The following is a 13776-nucleotide window of genomic DNA, read 5'->3' on the forward strand; positions in this document are numbered from 1 at the left end:
TGGAGAATGATTGCAGCCCAACACGAGAAAAAGCTGTCTACAGTCAAAACTTTTTTTTAACACTGAACAGGACTGGCTAAGAAGGAAATGCGCTCCCCCACGACCAGAGGAGAACAAGCTCAGGGATACTGCATAGGAGGCTCATGGATCAATTAAGACCAGGTGACTTCCACAAAATCCTCCTCACTTTGAGAATCTGTGATTCCAGCCACCTCAAAGAACAGTATTCAGTTAGTAGGCCTGAGTTTAGTCTGCCCTTTGGTGGGGGTGCGGGAGGGTGTGTGGCTAGTGAGGGCAGCCCTTGACTTAATCTCTGCTGTTCGTCATTAACTTTTCTCAGACAGGTCAGCATCTTTTTGCCCTCTGGTTCTTAAGGAGCCTAACTGTAAACACTGTGATGTTCCCTCTAGATAATCATTCCACAAACACCAACCTCAAATCTGAGTTTCTTTTTTTCGGTTAAAAACAAGTTCTGGGAGGAGATGGGAGAGAGCAAGAGGCAAAATCATTTGAATTCTATTTAAAGGACAATGTTCAACTGTCTTCCAGCTGCAACTGAATTTTCTCTGTCTGAGGTTTTAGAGAAGGAAAAGCCTCTAACAGGCTTGGCCTTTTTTTTTTTTTTTTTTTAATTCAGGGAGCACACGTGTGGATCACAATAGGTTACTAGTTGTATTATGACAGCCCAGCAGGCCCCAAAGCAGTGTGTAGCCAAAGCTCAGCCAAGGGTTAGCAGACATATTACCCACTTTCTTTGCTTTACTACTTCTCACCAACCTGATTTGTTTTCCTTTGGATGGATTCCTACCCTATGTACCCAAAAGCCTACTTTCTGAGAGAGAAGAGCAGTTGGGGAATGAGGCAGTAGACATCTTTGTTGATTCTAGAAGCAGAGATGAGGAAGGGATTCATCTAAGTAACCAGGGTGTACTAAGCTCCCAAAGAAGTAGACCTCATGAAGGTCCATTTGTGAATGCCAAGCCCTGGCCTGGGGGTGGTCCCGGCCTGCAACCTAACTAAGACGGTTTCACAGAACTATCACATCTCACATAACACTACCTGTGCACCCAACAAGAACTCAAAGTCGCAGCCAAATCTACTGCCAGGCCTCAATCTGACTTGATCCACATCCTCTTGAAATCTCAGCTGCCACTTTGTGTGCTTCAGTGGGGATGAAGGAGAGACTAAAAACTTGAAGAGCATGCCCTGCCCTCTTCCTAGGCTAAGGATGCCACACAGTATTAAGGTTTGCCCGACTTATTCTCACATCATCTGTGTTAATAAAGATGCTGCAGGTAGGGCTAACCCCAGGTGGCATAGAAATCTTGGGTCCAAAGAGGATAAAATAATACAGCAACATCAGTGAACTAAGCGGAGGAGGTGAAACTTCTTTCTCCTCCAGGCTATTGCCCCACCCGACCCTACTTTGTTTCACAGCAGTAAGTAACTAGTGGCCACTTCCATTACTGTGTCAGAAAGAGACTGTCACAAAAATGGACCAAGAAAATGGCAAATACATAGGATGAGTCTGTTTCTGCCATGTCTTGTCCTCCTCCCCAATTCTCCTCCTCCTCCTTTTCCTACATCCCCACACTGGTCTCCACCCTCAGCCAACCTCAGGGCACATTTCCAAGAACTCAAAATGAGTACAGGAATCTTACAATACAGCTTAGCAACTCTCTCTTTCACATACACATACCACAGGAGGATACAGTTTGAATCTCTGAGACCTCTGAGAGGCCCTATTTGATACATAATCACTGGCACCAGAACCTTGAAAAGGTCACCCATCCCCCAAAGTGGATCTTTTCCAGCGCAGGGAACCTAATGGATGGATGACTGTCTACACTGTAGAGGGGATAGAGGGAAAGCCTAGGTAGCAAACAGCCCAAAAAGTCAAATCTGATTAGAAGAGAATCTCCACTTCTTTCAGACAGGCTCCCTGGGTCAGTAAGGAATTAAGAGTATAAGATGCTAACCAAAGATATGGGCCCAATTCTCTAGTGGGTCATGTTTCTTTGGAAACACACAATGTATGAGGAAATCACACACCATTCCTTATTGCAGAGGATAATCAACAAGAATAGTTGTTTGGGTGAGGGGTTGCTGTTTGTCTTTTTTTAAACATTTCTTCTTTGTCACTTAACTATTAAAAGAAGTGAAGAGAAGTTAAGACTATACCAGTCTCCACAACTTTGACAGGTGAATTCCCTCCTTCAGGGATATCACTGGAGCATATAGAAATTGATGACTTCCTCAACTTGATCATTTCCTGATCCAAATGTTCCCCCATAACAATTATGAAATACACTTTCACACTCTATGCATTCTTTTCCCACTAATCACATTTCCTCAAACTCCTCCACTCCCAAGATGTCTCCACCTGTTCCACAAGCTATCTCCAAGAATATATGCCACACCAGATCCAAATTTCTTTTGGGTTTTTTCCCATGACACCAAAGGAGGTTCGCCAATATTTCTCACCATGGTTCTGGTACCTTACCTCTGTATCTGCCTGACCTGAGATCATCATAAGTGGTCTGGAGTGACCAAAACAGTCCTCTCCTATTTCTTGAGCCTAGACTCCACCAGGGAGTGTCTGCAACCCACTCCTCACCTACTGTGAAACCACAGGCTGGCATGCAAAGGGTCAATGAGGTGGGAGGCTGCCAAGACTGAATACACCCCTCAGTGGTATTGCCCCATGTCTCTTCACAAACTGCAGTACACCAGAAATATCAAGAAACTCTTCAAGTAGAGGGTGTGGAGAAAAGGGAACCCTTGTATCCTGTTGGTGAGAATGTAAATCAGTGTAGCCACTATGGAAGACAGCATAGAGGATCCTTTAAAAACTAAAAATAGAACTACCATATAACCCAGCAATTCCAATCCTGGGTATATAGCTGGAAAAAACAAAAATTAATTCAAAAAGATACACGCACACCAGCATTCACAGCACCACTATTTACAATAGCCAGGATATGGAAGCAACCCAAGTTTCCATCAACAGGTAAATGGATAAATATGTGGGGGGGGGGGTGTAATACTATTCAGCCATAAAAAAGAATGATATATTGCCATTTGCAGCTACATGTATGGACCTAGAGAGTATTATGCTTAGTGAAATAGTCAAAAAGAAACACTATATATCACATATATGTGGAATCTAAAAAATAATACAAATGAATCTATATACAAAATAGAAACAAACTGACAGACATAGAAAACAAACTTACGGTTACCAAAGTGGATAGGGAGGTGGGGACAAATTAGGAGTATGACATTAACAGATACAAACTACTTTACTATACATAAAATAGATAAGCTACAAGGATGTACTATATAGCACAGGGAATTATGCTCATTATCTTGTAATAGTCTATAATGGAATATAACCTAAAAAAAAGAATCACTACGCTGCATACCTGAAACTAACACAAAATTGTAAATCAACTATACTATACTATTGCAGAGTGCTCAGTCGTGTCTGACTCTTTGAGACCCCATGGACTGCAGTCTGCAGGCTCCTCTGACCATGGGATTTCCCAGACAAGAATACTGGAGTGGGTTGCCGTTTCTTACTCCAGGAGATCTTCCTGACCCAAGGATCAAACCCACGTCTGTTGTATCTCCTGCATTGCAGGAGGATTCTTTACCACTAGCACCACCTGTGAAGCCCCAGATCAACTGTACTTCAATAAAAATAATAATTTTTAACAAAGAAACTCTCCAAGTAGTAGAAAATATGATCAATTTGGAGCCTACCACTGACTCACCATATGACATATCTATGCATGCCAGTCAATGCATCACAGCCTCAGTTTTTCCATCAGTTTCTCCACAGCCTTCCTTGACTGCCTCACCTGGTGGCTGTAGAAGGTTAATGAAAAAAAAGAAATGTGGAAATACACTATAAAACAGTAACACTGCATGCAAATAGAACAAAGTGTCATCTTCCTCAGTCAGAAACCCTTCTAGGAAGAAAAGGGTCAAAGCTAGCACAGCAGAAAAGACTGGCTACTAGACTGTCACAGTCTTATTTAAAGACTTGAACCTCACAGTAGACATGGAGACATCTAAACCCAGGGAGGGCAAGTGATGTACCCAGGATCCTGGGGCTAGTGAGTGGCAGAGCAAGGATTAGAACCCAAGTTTTCAATCTGCCAATACAATTCTCTTTCTATACCCTTCCATCTCATCCCCACCAACGTGTGCAGACTGAGACTATTTCCAAGAAGAAAGCTGTATCGTTCTGAAGCATAAAGGGAGAAAAATTAAAAGGGGATTAATGAACTATGCCACATACTATCTAGGCAACAAAAAAAATACAGGTAACCACTGCACTTTACAAAACTGCCATGGCCCCTTTAAATATAGGGGCTAACCAGGTTATATGGGCTTCCCTGGTGGCTCACACAGTAAATAATTTGCCTGTAATGTGATCCCTGGATTGGGAAGATCCCCTGGAGAAGAAAATGGCAAACCACTCCAGTATTCTTGCCTGGAAAATCCCATGGACAGAGGAGCCTGGCGGGCTACAGTCCATACAGTCGCAGAGAATCAGACACGACTGAGTGACTAACACACAACCAGGTTATATGGGCTTCCCAGGTGGCTCAGTGAAAAGAATCCACCTGCCAATGTAGGAGACATGGTTTGATCCCTAGGTCAGGAAGATCCCCTGGAGAAGGAAATGGCAACCCATTCCAGTATTCTTGCCTGGGAAATCTCATGGACAGAGGAGCCTGGGGGGCTACAGTCCACGGGGGTGCAAGAGTCAGACACCACTTAGCCACTAAACAACAACAACAAACCAGGTTATATATATAGGCTGACTTTTCCTGTATGGAGCCAAGCTATTTGGAATATATGGGAGAAATGATTTTACCCCCTGCAATAACCAAATATGTGTAATAATGAGCCTTCATATATAACAGGGGTCAAGTGTACCTTCAGCAGAAAGGGAATCATTAAAAGGCACCCTGCCTCTCAACACACGAGTCACTTCCTCAACAGCTTGGCCAAGGAAAGCCTCATCTACCCTCAAATAATCCCCCAGCTAGACCACAAATTGTTGACTGCCCTGTGCTTAGTAACACCCCCTGCCATGTTTGTGCTGGCTCACAAAACAACCCAGGGCCACAGCAGCAACCACTCTCTGGGGTGCCTCTCAGGATGGGTGAGCCCTGGGCAGAGGTGGAGAATGACCCCTCCAAGGCAGGTTGTCTGGGCAGACTGGGAAGTCTGCATGTGGTGTCGGGATAAAAAGAAAGGGAGGAACTGCCAGCCCATGGAGGGCTGCATAGACTGTTCTGACCTTGGTGGAATGGAGGGAGAGGAGGAGTTTGATTAGAAGAAAATCCTGAAGGCCAGGATTCCCCTCCTCAAAGGGGTTGTTTGAGACTGTTCAAATTAAAAAAAAAAAAAGGCTTATTACTACACTCTCCAGAGAATACTGGAGTGGGGGGTGGCAATGACAGTAGGTGACAAAGTCATCTTTGGCTGGTTAGAAATAAATGACTAGTATGAGAAAAAAGGGTGCTGGGTGAAGATCTGGGTTGGTAATTGGTGTTTGGAGAAGCTAAAGATTCCAGTTTTCCCTGACAGCCCCTCAAAGTTTTGCCTCAGCATACCTCGGGCAGCTCAAGGTGATAGGCACAACCCGTCACAACTCCCCAGGATTGCTAACAGTGTGGCCCCAAGGCCTGAAGAACCCCCGACACTAACAAGTTAACCAACAATTTGGGGCCTGGCAAAAGGGCACAGCTTTCTGCAGGGGTGTGACGGGGGCCATTCGCCTCCCCCTCCTAAGATGTGACCTACGTTAAGAAGCCAAAACAATAAAGTGACATTTGTTACCCGCAGAGAAACCACATCTTTCTTTCTCCAGCACAAATCCACGTTTTCCACCTCAACTGCAATTTGAGCGGGTTGGAAGGGGAAGGGCTTTTCAGAGAAACAAAAACAGTCTTAAAACAAACCAAAAAAATCAGAATAAAGTTCGTGAAGTTCACTCTCTTGGCCATCTGGTGCCTCAAGGTGAGTCGTCCTGCAAATCTCTCCTCCCAGTTACAGCCCCGGCGGCCCCCACCCCCTACCCTCACCCCTACTCGGGAATGGCTTGCTCAGGGGGCTTCTGGAAGGCTCGGGAGAGCACCTCTCCCCTGTCCTCAGCTGCAACTTGGCTTCCAGCAGACCACAGCCTCCTAAAACAAACAAACCCTGGCGGCAGCGGCGGCAGCTCCAGCACAGCTGCGCTCCATGGCGCAAAAGTTTCCTCCACGCTCCTCAACGTGCAGGAAATCTCGCCGGCGCTGGGGCAGGACTCCGGTGGGAGGGAAAGGCCGAGCCCAAGCCGCAACGCCCCGCCGGCTGAATGGATGTGCGCGCGTCCGGCCGTGGGAAGTGAGGCTGACGAAAGCCACCGACGCCTCATCTCCGTTCCCACACCGGACCCTCGCCCAGTAATCTGCCCAGGCGGGATGGCCCGGCGGTCGACACCGCAAAGAAAGCTGCCAAGCCGCCTTGCCTGTCCCTTCAGCCCCTCGCTGTGCCACAAGGGCGCGGGAACTTCCAAGGAGCAACTCCCAACAGCTACCACTTCCTCCAGCTCCAACGGAGGGGAGCAAGCCGCCAGACGTTGGGGAGCAGAAGCGGCCCACGAGCCCTCTCGGGGGTGTCTGCGCGCGGGGCTCTAGCCCCGGACCGGCCGCGCTCTCATCCCGCGTTCCCGCCTCCCCGAAGGAGTGTCGGCGCCGGGGCTGATGGCCAGACCCCCAGTGCAGCTAATGCTCCATGGTGGGGGGAGCGGGCTTTCATCCCCAACTCCGGCCAAGTTTCCAAGTTGGTCTGAGGGCCGCGTCCCGCGGCAGCCCGAACACCCGCTCGCCCATTCAAAGTTGGGCACTGCTCGGATAGAGCAGCCAGTTCTTACCTTAGACACCGTGAGCGGTTCGCAGTGCTCCAGACCCCCCTTGAGGGTGAAGCCCCAGGGCGCCCCCCCTTGCAGCTGCACTGGGACGTACTGGAAGGACCCAGGCCGGTTCTCCATCCTCCGCTCGGCTCAGGCGCGGCGGGACTCCTTTTCTGCGGGGGCTACGTTGCCTCCGCCCCCAGCGGCTCCGCCACCATCGCCCTCCAGCGCTACGCCACCCCTCACCGCCCTGCTCCGCCTACTCTCCTGGCTGGAGACGCTCGGGCAGAGAGCGAGCGCAAGGAGGAAATGACACGGAGCTGGAGAGAGGGGGAGAGAGGAGGGGGGAAGGAGAAGGAGGAAAAAAGAAAAGAAAAGGAGAGGCGGAGGGATAGTGCGTAATGGACAAGAAAACGGAGCAATGGGAAGTGTCAGTCAGTGGGACCTCGCCTATAAGAACGCTGGGGAGTGGGAGTGAGGCGAGGCTTCACATCAATTGTTACATTGTTTCATTCAAGCAGCTTCCCCCCCCCACGCCCCCCCTCCCCGGTTTTGGTCCTCCTCCTTACTGCCGAGTTCCCCGCCCCTCCAGCCAGCCAAGGCCAGGGGAGGTGAAAGTCGTTAGTGTGGATGGCCCGCGTGGCTGAGTGGGCTGAAATGCTGGTTTCCCGATTAGCGCGTTCATATTTCTCTGACTGCCTTTTTCTTCTGAAGGCCCCGAGAACCGGGTCCTGGGAGGGTTACAAAGCTGCTAATTTGTGGATCTTGCCTAGAGGGATGGAAAGTCAAGCAAGCACGCCAGGGAACACAGTGGGGCTGTGTGAGTAGGCTGCTCTGTGTGTGCGAGCTAGGTGTGTGGGGTCATTATGAAACATTGCCCTGGAGCATAGTTTAAATAAAGAAGCACTTTGAGGATGCCCCCTGCCCAGGCTCAGCCGCACCCTGGCTCAGCGCTGGCGTTTATGGTTTATGGGTAGCACTGTGCTTGTGTATATTCCAGTCATCTGGAGTTTCTGGCACGGCCTTGCACTTGCCCCACTGAGATGACCAAGCCAGGAATCAGCAAACTTTATGACTAGCAGTATTGTTTTCACTCCTAAACAAACCTACAGGAAAGAGCATCCATTGATAAGCTGGTCAATTAACAATGTTGTTCCTTTTGGAAGAATCGGCTTTTAGACAAGGGCCAGAACATCTCTGCTCATCTGTTCATGCTTGAGGCTGTAGTATCTGAACCGAGCTTTTAGAACAGACCAAACAAATACCCACGCTAGTAGTCTTCACAATATTTGAATTTGTTATCAAATCTTGGGCTGATTTCTCAGTCTTGACCTGGACACAGTTACCACGTTTTCTCTGGAGCCACATTCAGGCAGTGAGTTTTTAAAGAGCTTCACAGTAATAAGTGATTAGACTAATTTATCCTACATGTAGTTAAAAAGTCTAATGTTGAGACTGAGATATGTAAAATTTTATGTGTTTATGATTTTTTCTTTAAAATTTTAATGACAACTTTAAAAAATAAATAAATAAATAAAGAGCTTCACAGTAGCAAGGAAAGTTTTGACAACTCAGTCGTAACTCCATAGGACCCTCCAAGGTTCTTGCTTGTTCAGTCTCTCGATGCCTTCTTGTGCACTTTCTTCTTCATCATCAAGAACACACACCATGACACCCTTCCTCCCACAGTCAGCTTTCTGCAGACAAGGTTGTCACTCTTTGCTTGCATTTCCTCACCTGTCACAGCCTCTTCAACACACTTCAGGCTGTGTGTGCCCCTTCAGGCCACTGAAATTTCTCTCACAGGCTCTCCTCCCTCCCCCAATCGTTTCTTCTTTGCCTCCTGGACTGTCTTCATTATATGATGCTGACCTGACTTTTCTTTAATAAAACTGCAGTTTTTTATGTTTATAACCTGGTTTTGAAAAATCCTTTAGATGTGTATAACTGATTCACTTTGCTGTACAGCAGAAACGAACACATTATAAATCAACAGTAGTCCAATGATTTTTTTAAAATAAAGAATCTTGAAAGATGATTCACATGGGGAACCACCTTCAATCTTTAAGATTTTTAGACCTGCAAAAATCATTTCAATCATGTTCATTTATTTTTTTTTCCTTGGTTTGCATTTCTCCCACTAGAAAGCAGAAAATTTGAGAAAATGGCAGCTGGGTTTGTTGATTCTTGATCACATGTCAACCTATGACATAACACTCATTTGCTCTGTTCCACCTTGCAACTGAGCTTTTTTCCCTTCGTTTTAAGAATTCTATCTCCATGATTGTCACTTGATTAGAACTTAGCATGTTTCAGTTTCAGCATATTGAAATCCATAAATTTTAGTTCACAGGGTCTGTAGTTATCACGCAAGTTCTATTAGAATTATGTGTCTAGACTAAAAGAAAGAAGACTAGGAAGCAGGAGACACACATCTGAGCTCTGGCCTTGTCACTAACTAGATGGGTCATCTTGAGCAAATCACTGAACTGTTTTCAGTCTCATTTTATTCATCTGTAAACATCAACTGTTAAGTCCTAACCTCTGTCCCTCCCAGGTCTGTTGAAGACTAAAATGAAATAATACATATGAAAACACTTTGGCAAGGAAAGAGTCAAAATCCTCACAACATTATTATGAAAGCAAGCACTGAGCTGGCCTTTAACCAGTCTATCTTCATTGCAAGGCTTACTCCACACTGTCTTGCAGCACTCTTCAGTTTATCCTTTCCATTATTACAGCAAAAGAACATAAATTAATTATCTAATCCCTGGTGAAAAATATCACATAAGTAGCCATTTTGAACATCAGATGGACAGATAATCTTCTTTACTGATAAAAATCACTGCTAGGACTTCCCTGGTGGTACAGTGGATAAGAATCTGCCTGCCAATGCAGGAGACACTGGTTCACTCACTCATCTGGGAAGATTCCATATGAGGCTGCAGAGCAATTAAGCCCCCGAGTCACAACTGCTGAGCCCAGGTGCTGCAACTACTGAAGCCCATGCACCTACCTAAGAGCTTATGCTACACGACAAGAGAAGCCACCACAGTGAGAAGCCCATGCACTGCAATGAAGAGCAGCCCCTGATCACCGCAACTAGAGAAGCCTGTGCACAGCAACAAAGATCCATTGCAACCAAAAATAAATAAATAAAGTATATTTTAAAAATCACTGCTAGTAGCAGGGATCTCATTCTTTCCACAGTTTGTGGGAGCATGATTATGTAGTGGAAAGGATACTGGGTAGAATGTGAGATGCCTGGATTTTAAGCTGGTTCTGCCATTAAATTGCTGTATGATATTAAGCAGATGACTGCCCCTCTCTATAAATGGAAAAGATTGGGCTACTTGATTTCTTAAATTCCTCTACAGTTTCAAAAATTTTGGGATTACTTCCTGGCAAGCGATTAAACATAGTATATGTGTAAATGAAGCCTTAATGATGGAGATGAATCATGTGAAAATAAAGCAATGAAGAGACCAGGTGTGTATTTCTCTCTGTGTGTGTGTGTTCGATGCAGTCAATGGACAGAAAATAAATTCACTCTAAAATACGTTAAATTGCCTTTGGGTAAAAACATAGAAAGTCCAATTTGTTTGTTTTTGGTTGTTTAGTCGCTAAGTCATGTCCAACTCTTTTGTGACCCCATGGACTCTAGCCGACCAGGCTCCTTTGTCCATGGCATTGCCCAGGCAAGAATACTGGAGTGAGTTGCCATTTCCTTCTCTAGGGGATCTTCCTGACCCAGGGATTGAACCCATGTCTTCTGCATTGGTAGGTAGATTCTTTACCGCTGAGCCATCAGGGAAGCCTGGAAAGTCCAGTAGGCAGGTATGAAGTAGGAAACCACATATCAAGAGAGGAATAGTGATTGATAAAACACACTTGGATTATGGTTGAAGCCATTTGGAGTGGATAATCTCATGCAGGGATATATGGTAGGAATGACAGAATGATAGGAAAAGGAAGATTAAGATGAAATCTTGGATTATGCTATTTTTAAAATCATGCTAGTATTTAAAAGTCAAGAAGGATCACAAAGGATCTAAAAAGAAGCAGACAGGGGAGGTGGGCAGAAGTCCATCGGCAGAAACAGAGAGAGAAGTTTTTTAAAAAATCCTCACAAGAGTCTTTTCTTCTTTAGAAATCTATTGACCAGTTTACCTTTTTGGAAGGAAGGAGATTGAAATAGCAATCATTCTCAGAACTATTTTACTTTTTAGCTCAATTGGAATACAATTTTCCTCAAAGCAGTGCCTCTAGCTCCTTTATAAATTAAGGATTCTTTTGAGAGTCTCGGGAAAGCTATGCATGATCTCCCCTAGAAATTCCTAGAAATCTAAACATGATCATCCCATGTTGTATATAGTTCGTGCTAAGGCTTATAGACCCTAGCTTCAGAATCCTTGCTCTAGTAAAAGATCAGATTTTTTTCTATTGTGTCAAAAGCACATATGAAATCTACCCTCTGAACAAAATTTTAAGTGTACAGTAAAGTATCATTTACATGCGCAATGTTGTACAGCAGATTTCTAGAATATTTTCATCTTGCATGACTGAAACTTTGGACCCATTGAATAGTAGCATCCATTCCCACCTCTCCTCAGCTGTTGGCAACCACTATTTCACTCTGATTCTACGAACTTGACTGTTTTAGATTTTTCATATAAGTGGAGTCATAAAGTAGCTGTCCTTTAGTGATGAGCCTATTTCACTTAGCAAAGTTCTCAATGTCTATTCATGTTGTAGTATGACAGTATTTCCTTTTCAAAGACTGGATAATATTCCATTATATATATATATATATATATATATATACACACACACACACATATGTATTCATATATACATTCATATATCTCACATCTTCTTTATCCATTCATTGGTCAATGGGCATTTAGGTGTTTCCACCTCTTGGCTCTTGTGAATAATGATGCAATGAACTTGGGAGGGCAAACATATCTTCAAGATCCTGATTTAAATTCTTCTGGATAAATACCCAGTTGTAGGATTTCTAGATCACATGGTTGTTCTATTTTTAAGTTTTTGAAGAACTTCTATATTGTATTCCATACTGACTGCACTGTTTTACATTCACACCAACAATGTACAATGATTCCAATTTTTCAACCTGCTTGCCAACAATGGTTAATATGATTTTTTTTAATAATGACCATTCTAACAGGTGTGATGTGAAAGGCATTGCATTTCCCTGATGATTAGTGAGCTGTGCTTTTCATAAACCTGTTGGACATTGGTATACATTCTTTGGAAAAATTCAAATCCTTTGCCCATTTTTAATCTAGTTATTTGCTTTTTCTTTTTTCTGTTTCTTCTTTGCTATTGAGTTGCATAATTTCCTCATAGATTTTTGAATACTAACTCCTTATCAAATATATGATTTTCAAATATTTTCTCCCATTCTATAGATTGCCTTGTCTACAGTTTTTGTTGGTTTTTTTGTTTGTTTGTTTTGCTTTCTGTACAGAAATTCTTTAGTTTGATGTAGTCCCATATATTTATTTTTGCTTCTGCTTCCCATGCTTTTGGTGTCATGTCCAAGAAATTGTTGCCAAGACCAACATCATGAAAATTTTCCCTATGTTTTCTTCTCTTAGTTTTACAATTTCAGGTCTTATATTTAAGTCTTTAATCCATTTTGAGTTAATTTTTGTGAATGGCATAAGGTAGGGGTACAGACTCATTCTTTTGCATGTGGATATCCAGTCTTCCCAATATCATTTGTTGAAGAAATTATCCTTTGCCCACTGGATGTTCTCATTTCCCTTGTCAAATATTGGTTGAAAGTCTATGCAGGAGTTTATTTATGGGCTCTCTATTTTCTTCCACTGGTTTATGTGTCTGTTTTTTATGCTAGTATCCTATTGTTTTGATTACTATGACTTCCCGGGTGGCACTAGTGGTAAAGAACCTGCTTGCCAATGCAGAAGATGTAAGAGACTTGGGTTCAATCCCTGGGTCAGAAATATCCCCTGGAGAAGGGCACGGGTAACCCACTCCAGTATTCTTGCCTGGAGAATCCCATGTACAGAGGAGCCTGGTGGGCTACAGTCCATAAGGTCGTAAAGAGTTGGACACAACTGAAGCGACTTAGCACAGCACACAACACCTAGCTTTGTAATATATTTTGAAATCAGGAGCTGTAGTGCGTCTAGCTTTGTTCTTCTTTCCCAAGATTGCTTTAACTATCTGGAGTCTTTTGTGGTTCCATACCAATTTTAGGATTTCTTTTCTATTTCTTTGAAAAATGCCATTGAAATCTTGATAGGGATTGTATTCAGTCTATAGTGTCATCTGACCATAACAGTTCTTTTAAAGAGCTTACATATTCACTAAAACAATGTTTCAACAGAAAACTTAGTATTCATTCGTGCTAAGTCACTTCAGTCATGTCCAACTCTTTGTGGCTCCCCAGACTGTAGTCCACCAGGTTTCTCTGTCCACGGGATTCTCCAGGCAAGAATACTCACGTGGGTTGCCTTGCCTTCCTCCAGGGGATCTTCCTGACCCAGGGATTGAACCCAAGTTTCTTACATCTCCTACATTGGCAGAAGGGTTCTTTACCCGCCAATTTACCTTACATTCAGAAAACAATCACTAACTGCTAGGTACCATTCAACACCGTTTTTCAAATATTTTCGGCAAAGATTACAAAGACTCTGCAAAGTAGGTTTTTTGTAACTGCTTTCCAAGTGAGGAAACTAAGCCAGGAAGTGGTAAAACCAGGATTTCAAGACAGGGAGGCTGGAGAAGTATCCTATGATAACTTTATTAATAGTGTCTCTGTCATAGACCCCTCTTCTGCAGGTGAGGGCATGGTTTGGAATCTTCCATTC

General features: G+C 44.1%; 1 protein-coding gene across 2 annotated transcripts in view; it reads right to left on the reverse strand.

Moving 5' to 3' along the window:
- Positions 1-7127, reverse strand: part of SHROOM4 (shroom family member 4) — a 236925-nt gene extending 229798 nt beyond the window's left edge. For both annotated transcript variants that reach the window (XM_065914842.1, XM_065914841.1), the window contains exon 1: positions 6935-7127. In XM_065914842.1, the coding sequence (XP_065770914.1) occupies positions 6935-7051 (117 nt within the window). In that variant the 5' untranslated portion in view covers positions 7052-7127. The remainder of the gene's footprint in view (positions 1-6934) is intronic.
- Between the last annotated feature and the right edge of the window lie 6649 nt (positions 7128-13776).

Source organism: Muntiacus reevesi, chromosome X (assembly GCF_963930625.1).
Source record: "Muntiacus reevesi chromosome X, mMunRee1.1, whole genome shotgun sequence".
NCBI lineage: Eukaryota > Metazoa > Chordata > Mammalia > Artiodactyla > Cervidae > Muntiacus > Muntiacus reevesi.